Source organism: Crotalus tigris, unplaced genomic scaffold (assembly GCF_016545835.1).
Source record: "Crotalus tigris isolate CLP2741 ecotype Arizona unplaced genomic scaffold, ASM1654583v1 scf7180000024374.3283719, whole genome shotgun sequence".
In the NCBI taxonomy this organism is placed as follows: domain Eukaryota; kingdom Metazoa; phylum Chordata; class Lepidosauria; order Squamata; family Viperidae; genus Crotalus; species Crotalus tigris.
The window spans coordinates 1196602-1218251 of NW_024100544.1; the positions used below are offsets into that span (position 1 = coordinate 1196602).

The window sequence follows — 21650 nt, forward strand, 5'->3', positions numbered from 1 at the left end:
AAAGCCCCTTTTACATAAGCTTTTCCCTGTGGTTACAACAGTATAAGAAGTCTTTGTTTCAGTCTGAATAACTGAATTTTCTTATTAAAATGTCTAGAATTATCCTCCGTCCAAACAGGCAGGATGTTTTAATGATGTTGAAATGTCTAATGTAGCTCACAGCTACCAGTACATACATAGCTTCTGTGTAGATCAGAGTTCAGCAACGTTTAAAACATACCTTTCGGCTGGGGGTACTCCTTATATGTATAATTAATTTATAAAATATTAATATTTTCTAGCAGTTTAGAATATAAACTCTGGAAGGATTTGAGATCATTTTGTAATAGTGTGTGGAGATGATCTCAGGAGGAAAGAGGAAGAGCCTCAGACTAGACAACAGTCAGATGAGCAACAACTGAGTCTGCAGAAGGAAGGTGGGGGTGATGGCAAATGTATCAAAAGGTACCCTCCCTGATTTTCTGGACTGTAAAGACGAGGGTGGGGGAGATAAATGGATTTCCAAACTTGCAAGAATCTATTAACGCAACCTTACAATAAAGTTAGAACTAGAACTCAGAAACAACTTCTGAGTTGTTTCTTGTATGGACTACCTTGCAAAGGCCAACAAATTTATTACTTGCTTTCTTCGCAATAGGAAAACATTTTTTTAAAAAAATAAAAATAAAATCCATACAAACAGGAGAACAGGTCAATAACAATGACCATATACCACAATGCTGATTTAGATGCTGGCTTTTTGGAGAGGCACAGAATGCTTAGAAATATCCCTGCTGTTCCAAGTTGTATTTTTTTTTTTAACTGAGGCTCATATTTTACTGTTTATGATTTGGCAAGCAAAGAACAAAGTAGGAGATATCATAATATCTTGCTCCTTCCAAAAAACAAAAAGGAGAGATTTGTAGCTCAAATTTGAAATCAGGGACCTAGCACTGATGAGTTACCTAGTTTGGGTAATGAAACATCTGCAAGAAAGCAACCACAAAGCATCAAGGACCCCGCATGATTTCCAATAACAGATTCATTCCTGTATGCTTTCTTTGGATGATTGCTTCAAAACCAAGTTGGAACCTGTAATTCAACAAAATAGAAGCATAAGTTCTAACAAAATTGAGAGGTAAGATGATCACAAGCTTAATTCTCAGCATAGTCTTCCCCAACTTGATACCCCCCCCCCACTTCTGTTATGAAAACAGTGTCCAGAACTCTCTTTTTTGATATGGTTATCTAATATCAATATGTAAATATCTGCAATCAGAGATGCCTGGTATGTTTTCCAACAGATTTATTTCATATTATTTTGATATATAATTATTGTATTAGATTCAACATCATCTCATCAATGCAACAGTGATACAACCTGAATTTGCTACACAGCATAAAATTGTACCAGCTACATAATGCATTTGAATATCTGGCCATTATTCTAAAATGTTGAATAGATTTTTAAGACTGAGACTAAGGATAATTTTTTATAGGATAGTTATTTATTGTCATATAGTAATCCATTTTATTAATTTCATTAGGATAGCAAAACAGGTAGTGTGGGAATGCCACAATTGTGAACTGCCACAATTGTCAACTTTTCTGTTCTTCCTAATCAGATTCTTTTCATGGACTGAAACATCTGGCCCAATGTATTGTTGTTATTCAAAATCCAAATCACAGTGAAGCTTTGGCATTTTCCATTTACAATTCCATCAATCACTATTGTATAATTTAGTTGTCTATTTAAAAAAAATGCCTCAGAATTCTTTGGTGTGTCCTCCTGCAAATGTTTTCTAGTGGGGTGTGTCAGCATTAAAACATCTAGTTCAATTCAGAATCTATTCCAAGCTAGGGAAACCTCCTGAAAAACACTAGGAAAAGAAAAGGTATAGTTGTCATCTTGTAATATATATCTTCATGAAAAAAAGATATGTGGGAATATTGCATTATTGATAGACTTGGACTTTCTTGCAGTCTTCAGTTATGAGGACAAATGGTTAAATAAAAGCCTGCCATTAATTCTACAGCTGCAAACCTTCTCAATGAATAATAAAGTGTGACAATCAATGAATGCAAAAATACATGCTTTACTAAGAGAGGAGTGGATTTTGATGTTTTTAGGTAATACAACAAGAGACAAGCACTATCATCTTGATTATATATACTGTGCATAACCCAGAATTTTTCTTACCAGCGATAATATCCATTGTCATCTTGATGAAGCATTTTAAATATCATTATATAACAGAATAAGAGAACATCCTAATTGCCATTGATCTGCTTTGCATTAATTTTTAACCTAAAAAACACAAAGGAATTCAAGTTGTTACAAAATCAAGACATATGACCACAGGGGGAGAAAAAACCTCTCCCTCCCCCCTCTTCTCTTTAGAATTCCAACTGACCATTTATGTGAATTTTACCATTAAATCATACTGTGCGTAGGTCAGAAGGACTTTCCTGAGCTTTTTATTTTTATTTATTTACTCCAAATGTTATTGAAACTCTCTAATTAGAGGACCATTTAATTTCCTTCCTATGTCATTTTCTTCAATTTAAATGCTACTTTTCCCCTTTCTTAAAGCTGCTTTTAACTGTAGGGGGACATGTAGAGACAGAAAATGGCGATTTTAAAATTATTAAAAGCTTTTATCTACTCGCACTTCTTGACTTTCAGAAATTCACTGATAATTTTTCTTTTCTTTTCTGAAGGAGTACATGGACTCAAATAAATACGTAGATTACTTGCTAAGTCACATGGAAGAACAGCGCTGGAACTTGTGGAAGTAGGTAGATTTGGAATATAAATCAATAACATGGTCTTATTCCTATTTAATCAGGAGTAAGAATAGCACAGACGATACTTTCAATGTCAATACAGGATTTCCCCTTATCTTTGCTCTTAATGTCAAATGTAATGTCAGCAAACGAAGTCCTTCCTATATATGTTCATAATTCTGAATATACTTTCATGAATACCTAAGTTTAACTGATATTGCTGTTAGATGTTGCAAAAAAGAAATTTTCTTTTCAGTATAAATTAATGAAACTAAGTTTATCGCTCATTAAAACAATACTATAAAAATAATGTAAACACATTACCAGATAGGTTCCTGTTTTGTACATTATACTGATAAGATTCTTGTTTCTATTTTATATATTAGGATTTTAAAAAAAAATCTGCTGCACTTTAGTAGGAAAAAATCATTGAGATGCAAAATATTATACCAATTTTTTTCCTTTGAAATTCTAGTTTACAAGTGTTCATTAAATTGAAGAAATTTATATTTTTAATTATTTTAGAAGCTTTTAAAACATTCGTGTATAAATTTAACTAAAATGTTAGGGCCACATGACGTGTGCATTAAATTGTTTTCTCTTTGTGTATATATAGTTTTAGCTGAGACTGCAATCTGCAGATGAATTCTTCTCAGGCAGATGTATCTAAGTTTATTTTGTCCCAGGGATTGAAATGTAGACTGGAACACTTAAAATGTAGGTACTGTAATTGTGTGTACTGCTGAATAGATTAATGAATTGAACAATGTGTTGACTTTACTTCCTTTTAGAACTGTAACTATCCAACTTTGTATCTTTGTATCATTGCAGAAATGAAAATCATTCTCAGAGTAGTATTATCCAAAATGAACAGCTTATATCAGGACTCAGAAATCTCACATTTGCTTCTGGCCATATTTTTTTTTAATATTTATCCTTCTAAGGGATACACACACACACACACACATTTCTATGTATAGAAATGCAAACTTAAGAGTGCAACACTAAATGTGTTTCTTTAAAAGTATATTCATTTAGGCTTACAGTTGGCTGTATAATTGTAGAACTGGATCCTTATAGGGCAGTCTTCTGCTGATCTTCTCAGACCTAACCCAATTAAGTACAGTGTTTCTTATTCCCAGCTAAATGTGACAGCTGTAATCTTATATTTTCTATTCTTGTGCGTTTTCTATTCTCTATTCTGTAACTTTTAAGATCAAAGGTAAAATGCTTTCCTATGCTTTCAATGGGGGAAAAGAACACACAACAACGTTATATTTGATTCAGTGTAATGCATTCCCTGTTCTTAAAATTATATGTTAAAACTACGACCCACATAAAGTATTTAGAAAAATTATAAAAACAAGTCTAAAGACTGTAGAATAAGATGAAGTAAATCCAAAGCAGATAATAAGGGAAGATGATTAACAGGCAGAGCACTGCATATGTTAAATGCTAAAAACTGGAACATTAAAAAAAAAAAGCAGCTAAAGAGATCCATAAAATCTTGGATAATTATTTAATCCAGTAAGTAAGTATTCCAAGAAGTGCCTTGGACTATTCTACTCAGCCTCTCTATGCTGTAGATAATCTTGCTACATTCTTCTCAGAGTCTGTTAAGTTGTTAGCCACACTGACTGCACGAAAGACTTTGACAGATACAAATTTCACAGATGGAGCCTCATTTTTGTCTATGACCTCTAGTTTGAGGTTTCTGCTTGCTAGACTTGATCTCAATTTCAGGGCCCCTTAATCCAATACTTCTTAACTATTAGTTCCATTGATTCAGCACCTTGTGACTTGAAAGATTTGTTGCTGATTAAAATACACTATTGTGTACATATTTGTACACAGATATGTTTGTTTGTCTATATATCTTACAAGAAATAAAGGGGGGGACATTTAAGCACTTCTGCAAACAAATGAAGAAAACACACACATTTGTGTTGCGATGAATGATTTAATGAAAGGTAATTAAGAGGTGGATAGGGAGAGATAAATAATACTAGTTAGATAAATATTATTTTTCAATGCGTATCTTTTCAAATTAAAGTAAACTTTATTTTAAATCTGTTTTATCAGAAACAGATAAAAGTTGTATTTGGATAATTTGAGCCCAGTATCTACTCAAGAAAATCTTTGCTTATGCAATTGAAAAAGATGAACTCATCCCTAAGCTATTTAAACAAATAGTTCAATGCCAAAGCCTCTAAGTGTTTGCAAGTAACCTCAAAAAATATGAAGAAGAAGCCCTGGATACTCCTGGGCATATATAAGGTAATTCTCTCTATGCACTATCTGTGGATTATCAAGTGCAATCGCTTTTATTTGCAATGGATGTTGTAATCTTGAAATGTGTTCTATTAGACCCCTACCAAATCAAAATAGGGGATGAATTAAGCCATGCAGTTTCAGAAGAGGTGTGACTCACGGCTAGGTCCTAAGCATAAAAGGGGACACAGGTAGATTTTCATTGTTTCTAGCATTCCCATGAAGCACTCTGCTCACCACCATTTAGGACAGCTGGTCAACCAATATAAACTACTTGAGAGGGTGGGTGGGTGGGGAGGAGCTGTAACAAAGATAATATCTGCTTCTCTAAAGCAGGGCTTTTCAATCAGTGGTATGGGTGCCACCTGTGGTACATTGGCACCTGGCAGGTGGTACGCGACCATCCTAGAAAAGTGGTAGCAGGGGAGGGGAATGAGCTGAACCGGTGGCAGCACCGCACAAGCCTGAGTGAGAGATGGCTGGAGCTGCAGGGCTGTCAGGACTCAGCAGAAATGCCAGGATGAGTGCCGCTTTCCAGCTGATTGGCGCTTCTTCGGGGTGTCAAGTCTCAGTGGAAGCGCCAGGATCAGTGCCAGGCTCCAGCTGGAACTTGGCGCTGATCCTGATGCTTCTGCTGAGCCCTGAAGAAGCACCAATCAGCTGGAAAGCTACACTGATTCTGGTACTTCTGCTGAGCCCAGAAGAAGCACCGATCAGCTGGAATTTTGTCTTGTGATTTATATTCAAATGCTTGGCAACTGATTCATATTTATGATGGTCACAGTGTCCCAGGGTCATGTGAAGTGACCAAAACCTGCGGCAGCCACCCACCAGACAGGGGGAATAAAAACCAAACCCCACCCCTGCTGCTAATCCTCAACAGAAATGCTCACAACAATGAAAACCTCGGACAGGAGGAAGAGCACCGCCGGGTGGGCAGGCAGGTATCTTCCTTGGCTGTGGCTTGGGGGGCACTTTTTTCAGTGCCATTGTAACTTCTAAGAGTCACTAAGCAAGCTATTGTAAGTCGAGGACTACCAGGACTTTATCACTTTTTTTCATTTTTGGGGGGTCATCAAGTTTTTGACACCTTGCTAGGTGACTGGTGGTACTCGGATGTTGCCATATCCTAAAAGTGGTACAATGGGTGAAAAGGTTGAAAAGCCCTGCTCTAAAGAATGCTGAATATCCACATGTGGAATCTAGATTTGCACAATTTTACAATTAGTTCAAAGTATAAGGAAGAAAAATGAGAAGTTACAGTAGAAACTTTTTTTTACTCTTAAAGTCAAGATTATATTGCTTATATAAAGAGAAATATATAAATATAAAGAGAAAACATATTTTCACATAAGTTTGTTGCTTTTATTTCCTAGAGTCCTAGACCATTTTCTATTTCTCTATTTCAACCAACATCCCAAACTTAAATAGCCTTTAATTTCAGTTCCAATAATAGTATAAACAATAGAATTTTGCTGTTAATATTTATGTGCCAGTTAATATTTGCCTATCTCACTTGATTCTTTTTTTTTTTTAATTTATCTCTCCAAATACTGAAGCAAAACCTTGAGATATTGGCAAGTTCCTCTGGCATTCTTCTTTTTTTTTGAAGGCCAGTCTGATAAGTAGAAGACCATGGGAATAACTGATGCTGTCCAAGGGCAACACTAGATTGTCTATAGTCAGACAGATGTCCTAATAAATCAGGATAGACCACTTTCTCAGACTTCATTATGCCCTTGATTTGTGGTTGCCACAAATTAACGTATTGGGTCATTGGATGCTGAACCTGACAATGAACGATAGCCTCCAGTTTACTCTAGCTAGCTAATAAAAGAGACAGACACAAGTTTTGAACGTTTAACTCCTTCAGCATTACTCACAGTCCAGCTGATTTATAGCAACCGAGATGAGAGAGAGAGGAGACTAAAAGTGATGTCATGCTGCTCATACAGAATGCCTATCATAACACACATAGAGCAGTTTGTAAGAACATGTGGACAAGGTGGTGTTTTTTTTCCCCTTTCTCATTTCACATGATACATTTTGCTTTCTTCATGTGACATGGCCATCTGTTTTGGAGCATGAAAATTTATTGCTACTATCTCATTTCCTGGGGGATACTTAGGCTTAGCTCATGTTTCATAACATTTTGCAAAAATAGATCAAGAACTTGCATTCCAGATTTATTTTGCACCTCAGTATTTTGTTACTATAGCAGAAGATAAAACCTCTTAACAATCTGTTGAAATCCAACTTTTTAAGGCTTTCAGCATCTTTTCCTTTGCTTTTTATATACTTTATATTATAATAATATCAACATAACATTAAAATAGAAAGTTTTAAATCTAGATTTAGGTAATTTTGAGATATGATCTACTTCCAGTTTGTCTGCCTGTCTGCCTTTTTCTTATATTTATATTTTATGCTTTGAAAATTTTGATGCTCATTTAGCTGTGTTAGAAATTATTTTCCTCTGTAAGTATGTCAAGCCTAATATTAATTGTATTCAGCTTCTGTATAATAATATTCAATAACAGAAAATTTTACCTCTGATACAAAATTATCTATTAAATTGGAGAAAGCAATTTCTGACTATTTAACAAAATAAATAAAATCATGCAAGAGCTAACATTCCATAGTGGAAATTTTGGTCAAACAAGAAATTTAAAAGCTTATTAATCAATTATTAATTTGCATCTATTTTATTACAAACATGTAGTACATCATCAATTCCTGTAATGGATTTGATTCTTCAAAAGTAATAGAATGGTTTGCATTTATTTATTTATCAGAACTATTTATTAGTTGAGGAGAATGGGTGGATTATACTGAAGTGACAATCAGAGACTAGAAGTAAAACTCTAGTGAATTAGACTTTAGGAAAGATTAAGTAGAAATCAGTGATGGGAGAGCTACGAAAGAAATTGAAAAAGAAATAAAGGCTTAGCCTGGTGATGAAACTGTTCTTCAGGTCTTTCAGTATTTTCTCCCATACTTTTATATAGTCAATATTAAAATTACATCAACATAGTATTAAAGTATAACATTTTAAACTCAGATTTAGATAATTTTGAGATATGATACCGCCCTTAAGTCAGCTCAGTACCACAAAAAGTGAGATTATGGCACAAATTCCGAATAGGCAGATTTATTGTGAGGAAAAAAGGATTTGTGTTACAGAATTTTGGAAACTGAATTTATGTAACTTGGTTCTCATTAGCAAATGTGTCAAAGTGTCTGTGTGCTTCCTATTGCATTTGATCCTCTTTCTCATTCTTGGCTTCATGGGGAGGATGCTAATCATCTGATGCCATAAAAATATCCCATCTGTTCTTGTTCCTCAGTATTTTCAAAATGTCCATTTTCATTTTTCAGGCTCTGGGAATTCCATCACATTAAGCCTGGAACAGCAGCGATTCACATAGAATTGTTTTGTGGTTTTTTTTGCAAAGAGATAGTAAACTCTTTGCTATCCACCTGCAGTTTCGTTTACAGACACCTTCTCTACTGCCAATGATTTAAAGAGGCATATGTGGAGGAGACAAAGTACAAGATTAAAAACAACACAAGTGAGATATTTTAATCAAGATTCTCTAGAAGTTCCTATGGTTCACAGAAATTGTAGGCAGCTCTAATGCAGCAATATAGAGGGAGACTCTCCAATCTAATTTTAGATATAGATCTACTTTTCTAATTCAGCAAATTAGCATTTAAAACCGTAAAAGATTTTTCTTTAAAAAAAAGAGTCTTTTCCTTAAGATCTTCATATATCCCCTGGAACTGCCACCTCCCATAGGGCAGTAGCTGGTAATTCCAGCTGCCGCCACTTTTCTTCTAAGAGAAGCTTCACTCAGTCCAGATATGTGAGTGAGGTGGGACTCTCTCTGTTCAAAGACCAAACAGTAAAAGTTCACTTATGTTACTTATTTTTTATTTCTTAACATTTTTATGACGCTCAACTTTCAGTGGCTCAGAATGACCTACATGGGGGGGGAGCCAAAATATTAAAATACTATTGCTATTTTCTGCAAAACACCTCTATTTACGCAAAATTGGGCTCAAAATCTTGGTTGTTAAGCAGAGTGGTCACTAAGTGAGATGTCACATGACCACTTCACTCAGCAATCATAATCCCAGCTATCCCAGTTGCAATTGTTAAGCGATCACTTAAATTGTTAAGTGGAGCACTAGGGGAGAGCATCAGACGATTTACAATGGGGAGAGCATCAGTGGATTTACAAAGGAAGGAAGGAAGGAAGGAAGGAAGGAAGGAAGGAAGGAAGGAAGGAAGGAAGGAAGGAAGGAAGGAAGGGATTTCTTCCTGTCATTTGATCTAGAAAGAAGCTTGTCAATTTCACCTGCTTTTTTGTTTTTAAGATCTACAAATTCTCTATTATACCAGTGAGATTAAATAGAAAGAAAGCTGGGTTTTCAGCTGATGACCTTGTTTCAAGAATAAACTATCTATATAGGCATCTCCATCCTGCATACGGTTTGCCTGGGCAAGTGTTTGCATACAATGAAAAGAGCACAGCAGACAAAGTGTACAGCAGAGATAGTGTCAGGACAAATAGAAAACGTGACTTAATAAGTACCAGGAAAAAGCAGGTAGATGTTGCCTTCCTGGTGGGCTATCAAAAAGATCATGCATTCCTTGCCTCAAGAAATTATCAGAGGAGTCTGGACTCATGCTGGGATCAGCCCAGTGTGGATCAGCCCTCACTTTCTCAAAAAGCACATTTAATACCATCGTGTCATAATGCTGTGAGAAGGGAAGACATCTCAGGTGCTTTGAGGAAGCACTATTTGGAATGCTAAGGCATTCCTTTGACAGCAGGTTTCTCAAAATGCTGGATAAAGATGCATCATCCATAATTACTCTGCTTTTTTTCAACATTTCTTTCATTGCATAGTTCATAACTTTTTATTCATTCTAATTATCCAAGGGATAGATCAAATAAAGCTGCAGGTCAAAATAATCTCACTCGAGAATAGTGGGGCTTGCTTCAGAAGAGCCAGGGATAAGATTGTAATTTAAGAGTTAGTTTATGCGAGCCTGGGAATAAAATGAAGAAAGGGAAACCAAATATATGCTAGGGTTTAGCAACTGTATGATATTCATGATCCAGACTTCTTCCTCCCTTTTCTAGCTACTGCACAGCAATGTATTTGGCAATTATAATATTAAAATATTAAATATGGCTATTACACTTGAGACTGGGAATGAAGCAACCATATTCTATTCCTGAATATGGATTATACAGGAATTGATTTTTAATCCGCTAGGTGACCTGATACATTAACATCAGTGGATTGTTCAAGTCTCATGTAATTTTGCAGAGAATTACAGAATGAAAGTATAACAATGCTTTGCAAAAACTTCTTTATTTTGATTCAAGCTTGATTATCATTGAGCACGATCCAGATAAGGTTGGTGGAATATGACATGATGGATCCTCACCATTTTCAAAGCTCATGTGATTTAGGAAAGGAAGCCAGGGGACTTTAATGGGGTTTTCAGTTCTAGAGATTTCCATTACTGGCCCCCACTTAAGCTAATGGAGTGGGGAGGAGGGAAGAATTGGTCTGCTATAATTGTGGGGAGACAGATGACCTTAGATCAGAAGATTTCCTTAGATCAGAAGATTTCCAGTTATACCTACTTCATGATATGCAAAAAGCCCTTTTAGTACCTATTACCAATGGTAGGCTAATAGTTTATCAGAGGATTTTCAAGAAAATCACTGTGGTTGGAGCAGAATCTATTATAAACATTAACTGTTCTAATTTACACAATTGACCAGAATCAGAGTACTTTTTAAATACAGGTATTTTTTAAAAGCTCAGATATATGAACGTAGTAGAATGTATGTATGTATGTATGTATGTATGAATGTATGCATGCATGCATGCATTTATTTAAACATTCATATAGCTCCCATTTTTCAACTAACTTTGTGCTATATTTTCTCATTAAACATTAAATATGTGATTTTAGGGAGCCCGCTTCATTTTTATTGCTTTCATTCTGAGAAATGAACTCTTTATATTCAGATGCACTCAACTTGAAAAGTTATTAAGGATTAGAAAAAGTCCACCTTTGATTTTGCCTGATCCCATCTGTGCAAGGCAGATGGTTATTGTCTGGTGCTCTTGAACTATAATCCATGGTTCAGATGAAGGGCAGTGAGCACAGCAGTTATATATAACTGTATCACTGCACGTGTGAAAATACAGTTTGAAAGAAAGGAAACATGAACATTCAGCATTTTAATCTCATTTAGGGATCCATTATTAAATGACATACTAAGATCAACAAAGCAAACAAACTGCAAATGTATTCATAGTTTAATACAGTACAATGATTTTGTGAAGCTCTAAACATAAATTCTTTATGAAGTTTACAAAGAAAAGAATCAGATATTTTCAAAAATTACAAACACCTATTTCTGAAAATGGAAAATGTTACTTTTTATAGATTGTGTTATGATTTGAAAATATTATTACAGAGTTTCTTGAAAGTGATTTTTAAAAATATGCATCATACATCGTGTTGTATATATGATAAATGGAGTTATTGTGTAGCTTTGAGGTGCAACAGCACAGATTGTTTCACACAATCCTTACCTCTGAAATATTTTAAAATTAGAAGATAATAATAATTCTGATACTTGGCCTATCTCTAGGTAGCAAGAAGACAGGCAGGAATTAGGAGAAGAGTGGATTTCATTTTGCTGATACAAATGCTGTCAATTGCAATTATTGTCTCTCTCATGAAAATAAATTCAACCTTCAACAACTGCTGTTATTTGTCAGAGAAAACAGGAAACATATCCTTTATCATGCAGGTTTTCTCTTTTTGATTTCTGAGCACTTTGGTCAAGATTTATGAAAGCATCATTAAATAGTTTCCTGCCTTTTAAATCTTTGAAAATGCTGTACATCTAATTCTGTTGATCATCAGGTACGGAGCGCTCACTGAAAAGGCACATTGATTGCCAGCAAAGAGTTCTGCTTCTTGAATTTGTTGCCAAGAGCCTTCTGCATTTATACTTTCCCCCTGGGAAAAGATTGCAGTGACTTGAAAGAGAAGTAACAGAGGCAGGGGAGAGACCTGGAATGGGGACAGTAAATGTCATGCTGCTACAGTCTTTCATGCTGATATATTTGAGATGTGCTTTAACTTAGAAAACCCCAAGAGCGAAAAAGCTATATGGACTTCCTTACCAGGGAAGCAATATTTTTTAAAATAAAAGGCATACTATAATCAGCTAGAAATGCTGAGCCAAGTAGCTGCTATTGTCAGCATCTACGGGACATTGACAAGTGACTAGAAACTTGTACTTTTCTTTGAAGTTGTAACAATGTAATTTTAATATTTAATGAAAAACAGATAAATGTTCAAAGATTTGCCAGCACTCTTTGAATTCAAGGATGTTCAGTACTAGCTCAAGCACATTTTAGTTTAACAATTGTAAGGCATTTGTTGCTGAGTCCTTATCTTTCATACATGCATATTCATTCATTCATTTTCTTGGTGGAAATGATAAAGAAAAAGAAGAGAGGAAGGAAAGGAGGGGATTGCACTGTGTATTCTATTTTCATTGCTTTTTTAATATATTGCAAAACATCAATTTGTCATTCTATCACACTGAAACAAGTGTTGCCCTATTCTCCTATGTATGCATTTGTTAAATTTATGTAGCTGCCCATCTCACAATATATATGTACTGTATGTATAATTAATTGATACATAAATGTAACATCTATAAGTGAACAAGTTTGTACAGTGTAACCTTGATTAGAAATTAATTATAGAAAACAGTAAATTATATTGTCAAGGTATGAATCCTATTGTCTTTAGGACCGCTGCATGCTTCTAGCTTGCCAATAGTGGGGGGGGGGGGAAGGAAGGGAGAGTTTTGGGTCCACAGGTGTTCCTTATCAACACGAGAGCTGAAGTCATTGAAGAGTTGTTTTGAGGAACCAGAGTTTCCTCTCATAATAATTGCTGGAAGATATATTGGACAATGTGACCTGAACTGTCAGATAGGGGAGGGAAAGTTTCACTCTTTTAATTATCTGCTTCCCGCCATTTCCTCAGAGCTAGATACCTTTCTATCTTACCGGTTTGCTAATGGCTAATAAAGGTTACATTAGAGATCGCAATGACTCTGGTGTTTTATTTCTTTGGGCTTCTCAGCCGGAACCTGACACATATTATCTGAACAATGTAAATAAGGATTTAAATCTCTCGGCTAAAATCTCCACTATTTGTTGCTTAAAAATACAAAAATTGAAAAACTAAAAACTGAATAAATAGCATTTCCTTCCTCTTTATACTATAATGCTAAATAGTTGTAAAGATTTCAAATTTTTACTGTCTCTAATTTCAATTATTTGATCAGTTCTCATATCCCTTAAAAACCATACATACTTACATTTGCCTTGCCATATAGTATGAGGGTCTTTGATGCTCTCTGAGCTTGGTTGTTTCTTGCAGATGTTTTATTATCTGAACTAGGTAACATCATAAATGATATTCCTTTCAACCCAAGCTTCAAATATTCCCCTTTATTAGTATATAGTATGTATGGAAGCCATTCATGCTTAAATTTCCTCAGACTTCTTTTGTGAATATATGCCACTACTACATATTCTCAGGTATGTATTTGTACACTCATGTCTTCTTGCCAAAATTAAATCCTCAACAAGTTGGATTCAGCCATTCATTTATTTCTCAGACAGTCTATGCATTTGTTAAAGATCTTTCTCATTCCAGCTTAGCCATCATCATTGCCAAGTGTTAGAGATCAGACATGCCTTATGGGGAGAAATCTTTGGTTTTCCCTCAATTTGGCTAGCAATCCTATGTTATGTGAATTTATAATTTCTGGAATGACCTCTAAAAAAACACTTTATCGTGCCCAGGCATCCCTTCAAGAAACCATAAAGATGGAACTGGCTCCATAGTAAAAAACATTTTTATGAAAACCTGTCTAGCTCCCTATTCAACAGTTACATTAATTCTCTGGCTATGTTCCCATACCATGCTTAACATGATTACTGAATTAATGCATTTATGGTTTTGCACCGTATGCACAAAATTTAATTATCTAGTTTATACAGCATACAACCTCTCCATTTTTTTAAAAAAAAACCCTCATAGAAGGTCAACATCAAAATAACAAGATGGAAAGCCACTTAAGTAAGTTTAGAACTAACAATCTTAGCATGTGCAAATGGACTTGCTAGGTTTACAACTGATTTCAATGTGTTGTATGAACAGTCTTTGAGAAGCAATAATCAATGGGATATCTTTCACTGGGGCTCCGCCTCTTCCCTCATCTGCCCAGTTAATTATAATGCATATGTAGGTCATGATCCTGAACCAGTACCATTTTTGAAGCAAGCAAAATTCCCAAGAGTGTTGTTTCTGACATGGCATATGTATGGTATATAGTGGCTCCAATATAAGATTCTCTTACTGGTTTTTGAAGAAGTGATGAACAAATCTAATGTAGTTATTTCTTATTTGAGCTCTTCATTCTTGGTATCCAGGGTTATGAACTGGTATCTACTCTCATGCTTCCAAGAAATTAATCTGATTGAATAGAATACAGAATAACAGAGTTGAAAGGGACCTTGGAGATCTTTTAGACCAACCTTCTGCTTAGCAGGAGACCCTATACCATTCTGGACAAATGAATGTCCAATCTCTTCTCAAAAACCACTTCTCTAGATATACCTAGTTCCCACAACCATTCATTGTACAGTTTAGCCTCCAGCCCTCTAATGATCTTTGCTGCTCTTCTCAGCACTCTTTCTAGAGTGTCAACTGCCCATGGTATTCCAGGTGTGGTCTTACCAGTGCAGTATAAAGCAGTACTAACTCTTCATGTGGTTGCCCGATATAAACTTGTATTGATACAGAGCTGCTCATGCGTGGAAGCCTCATGGTATTTCCAAAGGCTGTTCTCCTGTTACAATACCCTGCAACAAAAGGTATATTGCATTGCCTAGCTTGAGCTTGGTGTGATTAGTGTTGATACAAATGCTTGATAAAGGTGGTTTTTGGAAACAGCTTGCGTAAGATGTACAAGGATGGGTGATGAAATCTACGTCTCTGGAAATGGGTGTTTTTCAGTTTTGGTGGGTTGCTTAAGTGTAGAGATAGTACCTGTATGTAAACCTACCGTGTTTTCCCCAAAAATAAGACCTACCCCAAAAATAAGCCTAGCCTAATACAAGCCCTATCCCAAAAGTAAGCCCTAGCATTGTGGTTATCTGGGGTGGTGGTGGGGTGGGTGTGGCCAGCTTGATGTCACTCGTATGGGACATGAGATAGCCCAGGTGTGGCTGGGAGGGGCAGGGACAGGAACTACGGAGTTTTGCATGGTACAAACAAGGTAGAAGTTACTATTACCGCATCAAAGGCTAGTCGGAGGTGATCAGTGAATGTGGTTTCAGCTTTTACACTGTTCCCTGACTAGAAAGGGTCTAATTTAGGGATCGCTCCCCTTTTCCTTCAGCATGGCCAAGCTCACTGCGTTTTACAATTCTGCCTCAAAGTCTCTATGGCAGTAGCGGTGGCAGCATTAGTGTTGAGAGAACTGAATCGCTGAGACTTTGAGGCAGAATTGTAAAGAAGTGCAGGGAGCTTGGCCATGCTGAAAGAAAAGGGGAGCGATCCCTGAATTAGACCCTTTCTAGTCAAGAGATAGTGTAAAAGCTGAAACCACATTCACTGGTCATCTCGGACTAAATGCCTTTGATGCGGTAACAGTAACTTCTACCTTGTTTGTTCCATGCAAAACTAGTTCCTCTGTTTGCCCCCCCCCCACCTGGTCCTCCAGCGGGCCTGCTGCCCCACCCGCGATGGCACTGCCTCTTCCCTCCCCGAGCCTCTGCCTGCAAAATAAGACACTCCAAAAATAAGCCCTAACAGGTTTTTTTGGGCCAAAATAAATATAAGGCCTGCACTTATTTTGGGGGAAACACAGTAGCTTCAAACACATAACAAAAAAAAAAGAAGTATATTTTATGCAATGAAGTTTTCCTGATATTTTCTTCTGATGAATCTCCCTCTTTTCGGTTGTCCTAGAAATGAAAGGTATGTTTCATAATGTTATATTGTGCTTGAAACTATTTTTGCTTTGTATTTCAGCAATTAGAACATGCTGTTTATGTAACCATGGTATAAATATTTGTGTTGTAGTTCTTGGAGATAATTTGTCATTTTTGCATCTTGTAAATGAAATCAGGAATGCATTTGAACAGTCTTGCTCAAGGCTTAATTCATATATGTATATAAATATAGAACTACATAATTATTACTGAAACGGGTTTTTGTAAAGATATTTGCAGATTTATAAAGCAGTATTCATCACATACAACACAAAACCACACACACACACACCCCAACAATTCACTCGTGTAAATAGCTGCACAAAGATGAACAGAAGGATTTGCAGTTTTGACTTTCCATTGGTTCCATTGGTAGAAAGTACATAATTTATTCTTAAAATTAAGAGAATTTTTTTTTTTTAAAAAAAAGGCCTCTCTAGTAACTTCAGCATTATTGTTTCTGTCTGAAATATTGTACATCTTAGTAATTTTAAAAGATTTGATATACAGGTCATGTCATTCACTGGTATGACTAAGGCATACTGCCCTGACACATTTAGACAGCACTAGTCAGAAACAAATTGGCTGCCTGAGCAAGGTGGTCAGTTTTATCCTGAGGTGTTGCTTCAGTCTGGAGCCTTGCTAGGAGTCAAACTGAGCTACTATTAAATTGAGAGTTATATTGCTCTTCCTGCTTGCTTTGCTCTACCAGTAATGGGTTTATTGTTGCTGTTAATATTATTATTTTATGTGAATGTAAATTGAAGGCCAGAAGATTTTCTTTGACAGACTCATCATATCTCACATTCATGTAGCAAAGTGATAAGCATTTACCTTCTATCTATATTTTTTTTACAGATATGCATAAAACCTTCCTGCATCTTCAGAGTTTTTTTCTTCTGCTGCTAATATAACATTTATTTAAATCAGGAATAACTAATACCAAGAGTGAACACAAATGATTATAATACAATATTGGGTGACTTGGTGCACCTTGCACAAATGTTTTCTTCAACAAAAGCTACTCACACTGCTATAAGTACTTAAGGACACTGAATATGCTAATAGTTTTTCCTCATATCAGCATTCTGTCAAAATGATGTTAATTGGCCTATATAGTACAGATCCCATCAAACAAAACAAACCAGTTGTATTTGGTAGGGCACTTAGGAAACATCTAAAGAAGTCCATGATGGCTGAATGTAACTATATTTTGTCTTTAAGACAGCTGCATTAAATGTTAAAAGTTCTACCATCAACTTTTCCATAATTGTACTGAAAGTCAATGTTAGGCTAACAGGTTTAAAATTAACAAGGTCGCTCTTGAAATAGAGGGATTGATAATATGGCAAGACTTTATAGTAATACTCTGTCTTATTCTGTCATGGTTGAATATATTGCACACTCTATTACAAACGTGAGTGCTGATGGACTGAGGATCAAGGAATGTATGCATAAACCAGAAGGTCACTTATGCCCGTACCGAATTCCATTGTGTTTATGCTACATATGCTTTGAGAGAAGTGGAAGAAGGATTATTTATATTTTTAAATTTAAATGCATGCTTAAGTGATGGGTTGAACTGGAGCCTAAACGATTCTACTTCCTTATTTATGATTTAGCACCCATATACCTGTCAACTAATCGGGATTATTTCCCTCAATTTCTGTTTCTTTTCCATTAGTAATGTCATACATTTCTGCACAAAGTCATATACTGTACTTGTCCCAGATGGGAACACATGCTCTCTTATCATTATTTTTTTAATGTGAATTTTATACTGAGGATATCCTGTGGTACAATCGCATGTGAGAATGTTTTTTTGAAATAATTACCGGTGTTAATGTGATGGATAAGATTGATATATTATCTATGTGTTAAATCACAGTGACATTAAAAAAAATGAAATTAAATACGCAAGTACAATTACTGTTCACAACTTTTAAAAAGTATAAATAACTAAAATGTTGAGCAAAATTATAGGTAATAGGGAGAAGAACCTTCTCATCATAAAGTCATTAGAGAACTTTTTTTTCTCCTGGCTGAATTTTGTGTATGCATCCAGAAGCATTACTTTTTCCACTTTCCTCTGACTGGAGTTGGACCACTTGAAATTCAAAAAAGTGTTTCTCAGCCTTGGCAACTTAAAGATGTGTGGCCTTCAATGTCCAGAATTCTCCTGCCAGCTTTTTGCCAAGGTTGAGAAACACTGCTCTAAGGTCTTGCTGCTTGCTTTCTCAATGATATAACTGGAAACAAAGTCAATCCCAGATGTGTCTAAGTGCTTCTTTTATTTTCTGACTGTAGTTTGTGCTATTTTGTTTCTTTAGTTGGAAGTTGTTTTTTAAAGACTGATCTATCAGAAATCCAGTTTTCATGCCCCTCTATTTTTAGAATTTGAACCAGATAACTTTTAAAATATTTTCCAATTGCCACGGTTCCAAGCAATTATTTCAATGAAGACATTTTTATAAATACTTAGCAGATTCCAATAGAACTTAGAAGAGAGTATATGTACAATAGCTCAGGGTTGAACTATGGAGTCCTTGATGGTCATTATGAAGATGTTCCATTAGCTGAGTAGATAACATCATCAGTGAGCCCTGGGTAATGAAAAGGCTGCAAGCAAACAGCCAAGCTTAGAGACCACCAAGGATTCCACTTAGCTAATTATCTGGCTCAGAAATTTAAGGAAATCACAATGGCCAGAAGTCTTGGATGTCATGATTCCTTATTAAGATTTCAGGAAGAGGAGTCTGTACTGAATTTCACGTAGAATGTTACAACCATTAATAAGCCAGAGGCTCCAGTGTTTCTCAACCTTGACAGTTTTAAGGCATTGCTGGCTGTGGAATTCTGGGAGTTGAAGTCCACATGCCTTAAAATTGTCAAGGTTGAGAAACACTGAGCTAGACCAATAATCTAAACAGGAGGGTGACTGTCATCTTAGACTTGCAAAATGCTAGCTTTGGGTTTAGTTTTCCATTTAAGAAGACAACTTTTATACCAGAGCAGAATGGCAAGATTTTTAAGAGTTGCTACACGTATAATCCACAATGTGGAGTTTCTTCTGTGTCACTGACACTTTGACAATTCTCTGGTACCTTACTATATAATAAGCCAATGTACAGCTGAAGTGACTTCATTTTAATATTAACATTTAAGACAGGGGGTGGGAGGGGATGATTTTATGTGCCCAACCTAGATCCTAACCATGCGCAAATTACACTTTGCACGCTCACTCGTGGCTTGCATGGCTGGTTCCCAACAGGCCATGGACCAGTACCAGTCCTGAGACTGGGGATTGAGGACCCCTGATTTAAGCTGTATATTTTCCATCTGTCTCTAGACTTGTTGTGAGCTCTATACCTTCAGGGCTGAGAAATATAAATTGGAAATGGTGTTTGAATTATCCAATATACTTGAGAGCTTTGTCTTTACTAAAGTCCTTTCCTTTCCTCAAAAGCATGCTCCAATTGCATCTTTCCACTAAGACTATCTATCTGGCTTCTTCTCTATATTTTATCAAGAGAAAAAAAAATAATCCCAGGGTCAAATCTTGCATGTATGTGTATATCTGCATAACCCACATATTTGACTTTCTTCAGGTATAATCCATAGGCTGGGTACACATCTCATGATAAACTATAACATAATTTGCTTCTTTTTGATTTGATATGCACTGTGATACCAGCCTTTATTGGTCTGTAAATTAGACTATGGTTGAATGTCTTGTGTGATTTACCTCCCTCGAGAGAGAGAGAAAATGATTGGTATAATCACACCAATTTTGGTTCTGCATTACAAAGGGTCAATTGCATTTTGTCATTAGAAAGGGATTTGTCAGAATCTCGAGCAGTTTTTCTCAATCTTGGAAGTTTCCAAACGAATGGATGTCAAATTCCCACAATTCTTCAGGCAGCATGCTGCCTGGGGAATTCTGGGAATTGCAGTCCACACATCTGATCCAGAGAGGGAGGAAGCCCTTGCTCTCTCTGTTAAGATGAACTTGACTGCTGAGCAGGGAGGGGGAAACCAGAGAGCCGCTTAGTTTCTCCACTTGTCTCTTCCCTCCCGAGACCCCCCAGTTCCAATACACAATAGCAGTTTTCCTCAGACAAGCTCCCCCCCCCCTTCCCCAACCCCTTGCAGGCAAAGCTTTGTCGGAGCCGTTCAGTTGCGACGGATTCTGATTGCAGCACTCTGGACAACCGCGATCCTAAGCAGCTTCCTCCGGTCAGGGGGGGATTAATAGGCCCCAACCGCAACCCGGACTAACGGGGCACGGCTGGGAGCCCGTCACCCGGCGTCCCCTCGGGGAGCTGCCGTCGTGCCGCCTAGCCTCGTCTCCGCTCCCCTCCCCGCAGCAGAGACCACCTTCCCCAGCCCGCCGCCTGGCCGGCCCGCCCCGAGCACACGCGAAGCGGCGGCCCTGCCGCAGCCCGACAGGGAGCGCCAGCAAGAGACAGCCCGGCGGCAGCGTAACAAAGCGGAAGAAGCGGCGACGGCGGCGTCCCGGGCTGCGTCCGCTAATGCTGGGAGATCCCATGCCAAGTTTAGAAACTCGGGGGCTGCTTTGGTTGCCGCCGTCGGGCTCCTGGGCTGCTCCGGCGGGTCCCCGGGGAGCGTAGAGGCCCCGCCCTTGCCCGGCGCCTGCAAAATGCCACTCCGCAGACCAGGTAAGGCAGCAATTGCGCCGAGCCTTCCCTCTTCCCTTCCCCGGCCGCCCCTCTTTCCTTGCGCGTTTTGCTCCCCTCACCTGTTTTTTCCTCCTCCTGTTCTGAAGTGGACCCCGCCCTCTGGCGTGTCTCTCTCCCCCCCCCCCCCACGTCTCCTCCCCTTCTCTCCTGGTTTAAGGCAAAGGTAAAGGAACGCTGGGTGGGATGGAGGGGGGGGTGAGCGGCGTCGAGGGTCGCTGTGCTTGTTTGTGTGTGTGTGTGTGTGTGAGAGAGAGAGAAAGCAAGATGGAGCAGCGGCTGACCCCGAGCATGTGTCCACCGGCTGGCCAATCTCGCCGCGGCGGGAGCGCGGGCGTTCAGGGGGAGTCCGTGAAGGGCGGACAAGTGCGCGAGGCCGAGGTGTGCGCTCGCGCATGGGCTCGAGCCCCGGTGCAAACTTGGTGACCCCGTTGCGAAGCGGGTCTCTTTCTCTGTCCTTCTCTCTCTTTCTAGGCGCTGAGCGCGCGGTTCGACCCTGGCAGGTTGATGCTTTCTTAGTTAGGTCTGTTCGTAGATAAGGGAGAGAGGGGGCACTGTGGCGTTGTCATGACGGGTTCTTGGGAGCGTGTAGCCCTGGGTTTTGAATGTTTCGTGAGTCCTGGGCGATCGTTTGTCTGACCCGTTCGTGGCGTGTAGTAGTCGTAACGATACGTGCCCTGGTGGAATGTCAGGGGCATCGGAGGCCCACGCTTCTGAAGCGCAGGCAAGGATGGGCAGCGGCGTCCTTCTCTTTTTAAAGTTTTTGCCCAGCTTATGCGCGGCTTG

The 21650-nt window shown here is 37.8% G+C and overlaps 1 protein-coding gene and 1 long non-coding RNA gene across 15 annotated transcripts in view; one reads left to right on the forward strand and one right to left on the reverse strand.

Annotated features, from left to right (window-relative positions):
- The window catches only part of NCKAP5 (NCK associated protein 5), a 656435-nt gene that overhangs the window by 217125 nt on the left and 417660 nt on the right, over positions 1-21650 (forward strand). For 12 of the 14 annotated variants that reach the window (XR_005554850.1, XM_039328230.1, XM_039328233.1 and 9 more), the window contains one exon: positions 2701-2774. The exons of 1 other annotated variant lie outside the window; for it this stretch is intronic. Coding sequence is in view for 11 of the 13 variants with exons in the window: in XM_039328229.1 (XP_039184163.1) it covers positions 2701-2774 (74 nt within the window). In the remaining 2 variants the exon portion in view is untranslated. Of the gene's footprint in view, positions 1-2700; positions 2775-20568; positions 20847-21650 lie in introns of those variants that run through there. One more of the 14 variants, XM_039328237.1, reaches the window with a different exon arrangement.
- Positions 44-21057, reverse strand: LOC120301258. The gene is made up of 3 exons (XR_005554852.1): positions 20927-21057; positions 2180-2287; positions 44-1071 (listed from the first exon to the last, which is right to left on the reverse strand). It is a non-coding gene; the product is annotated as an uncharacterized LOC120301258 (long non-coding RNA).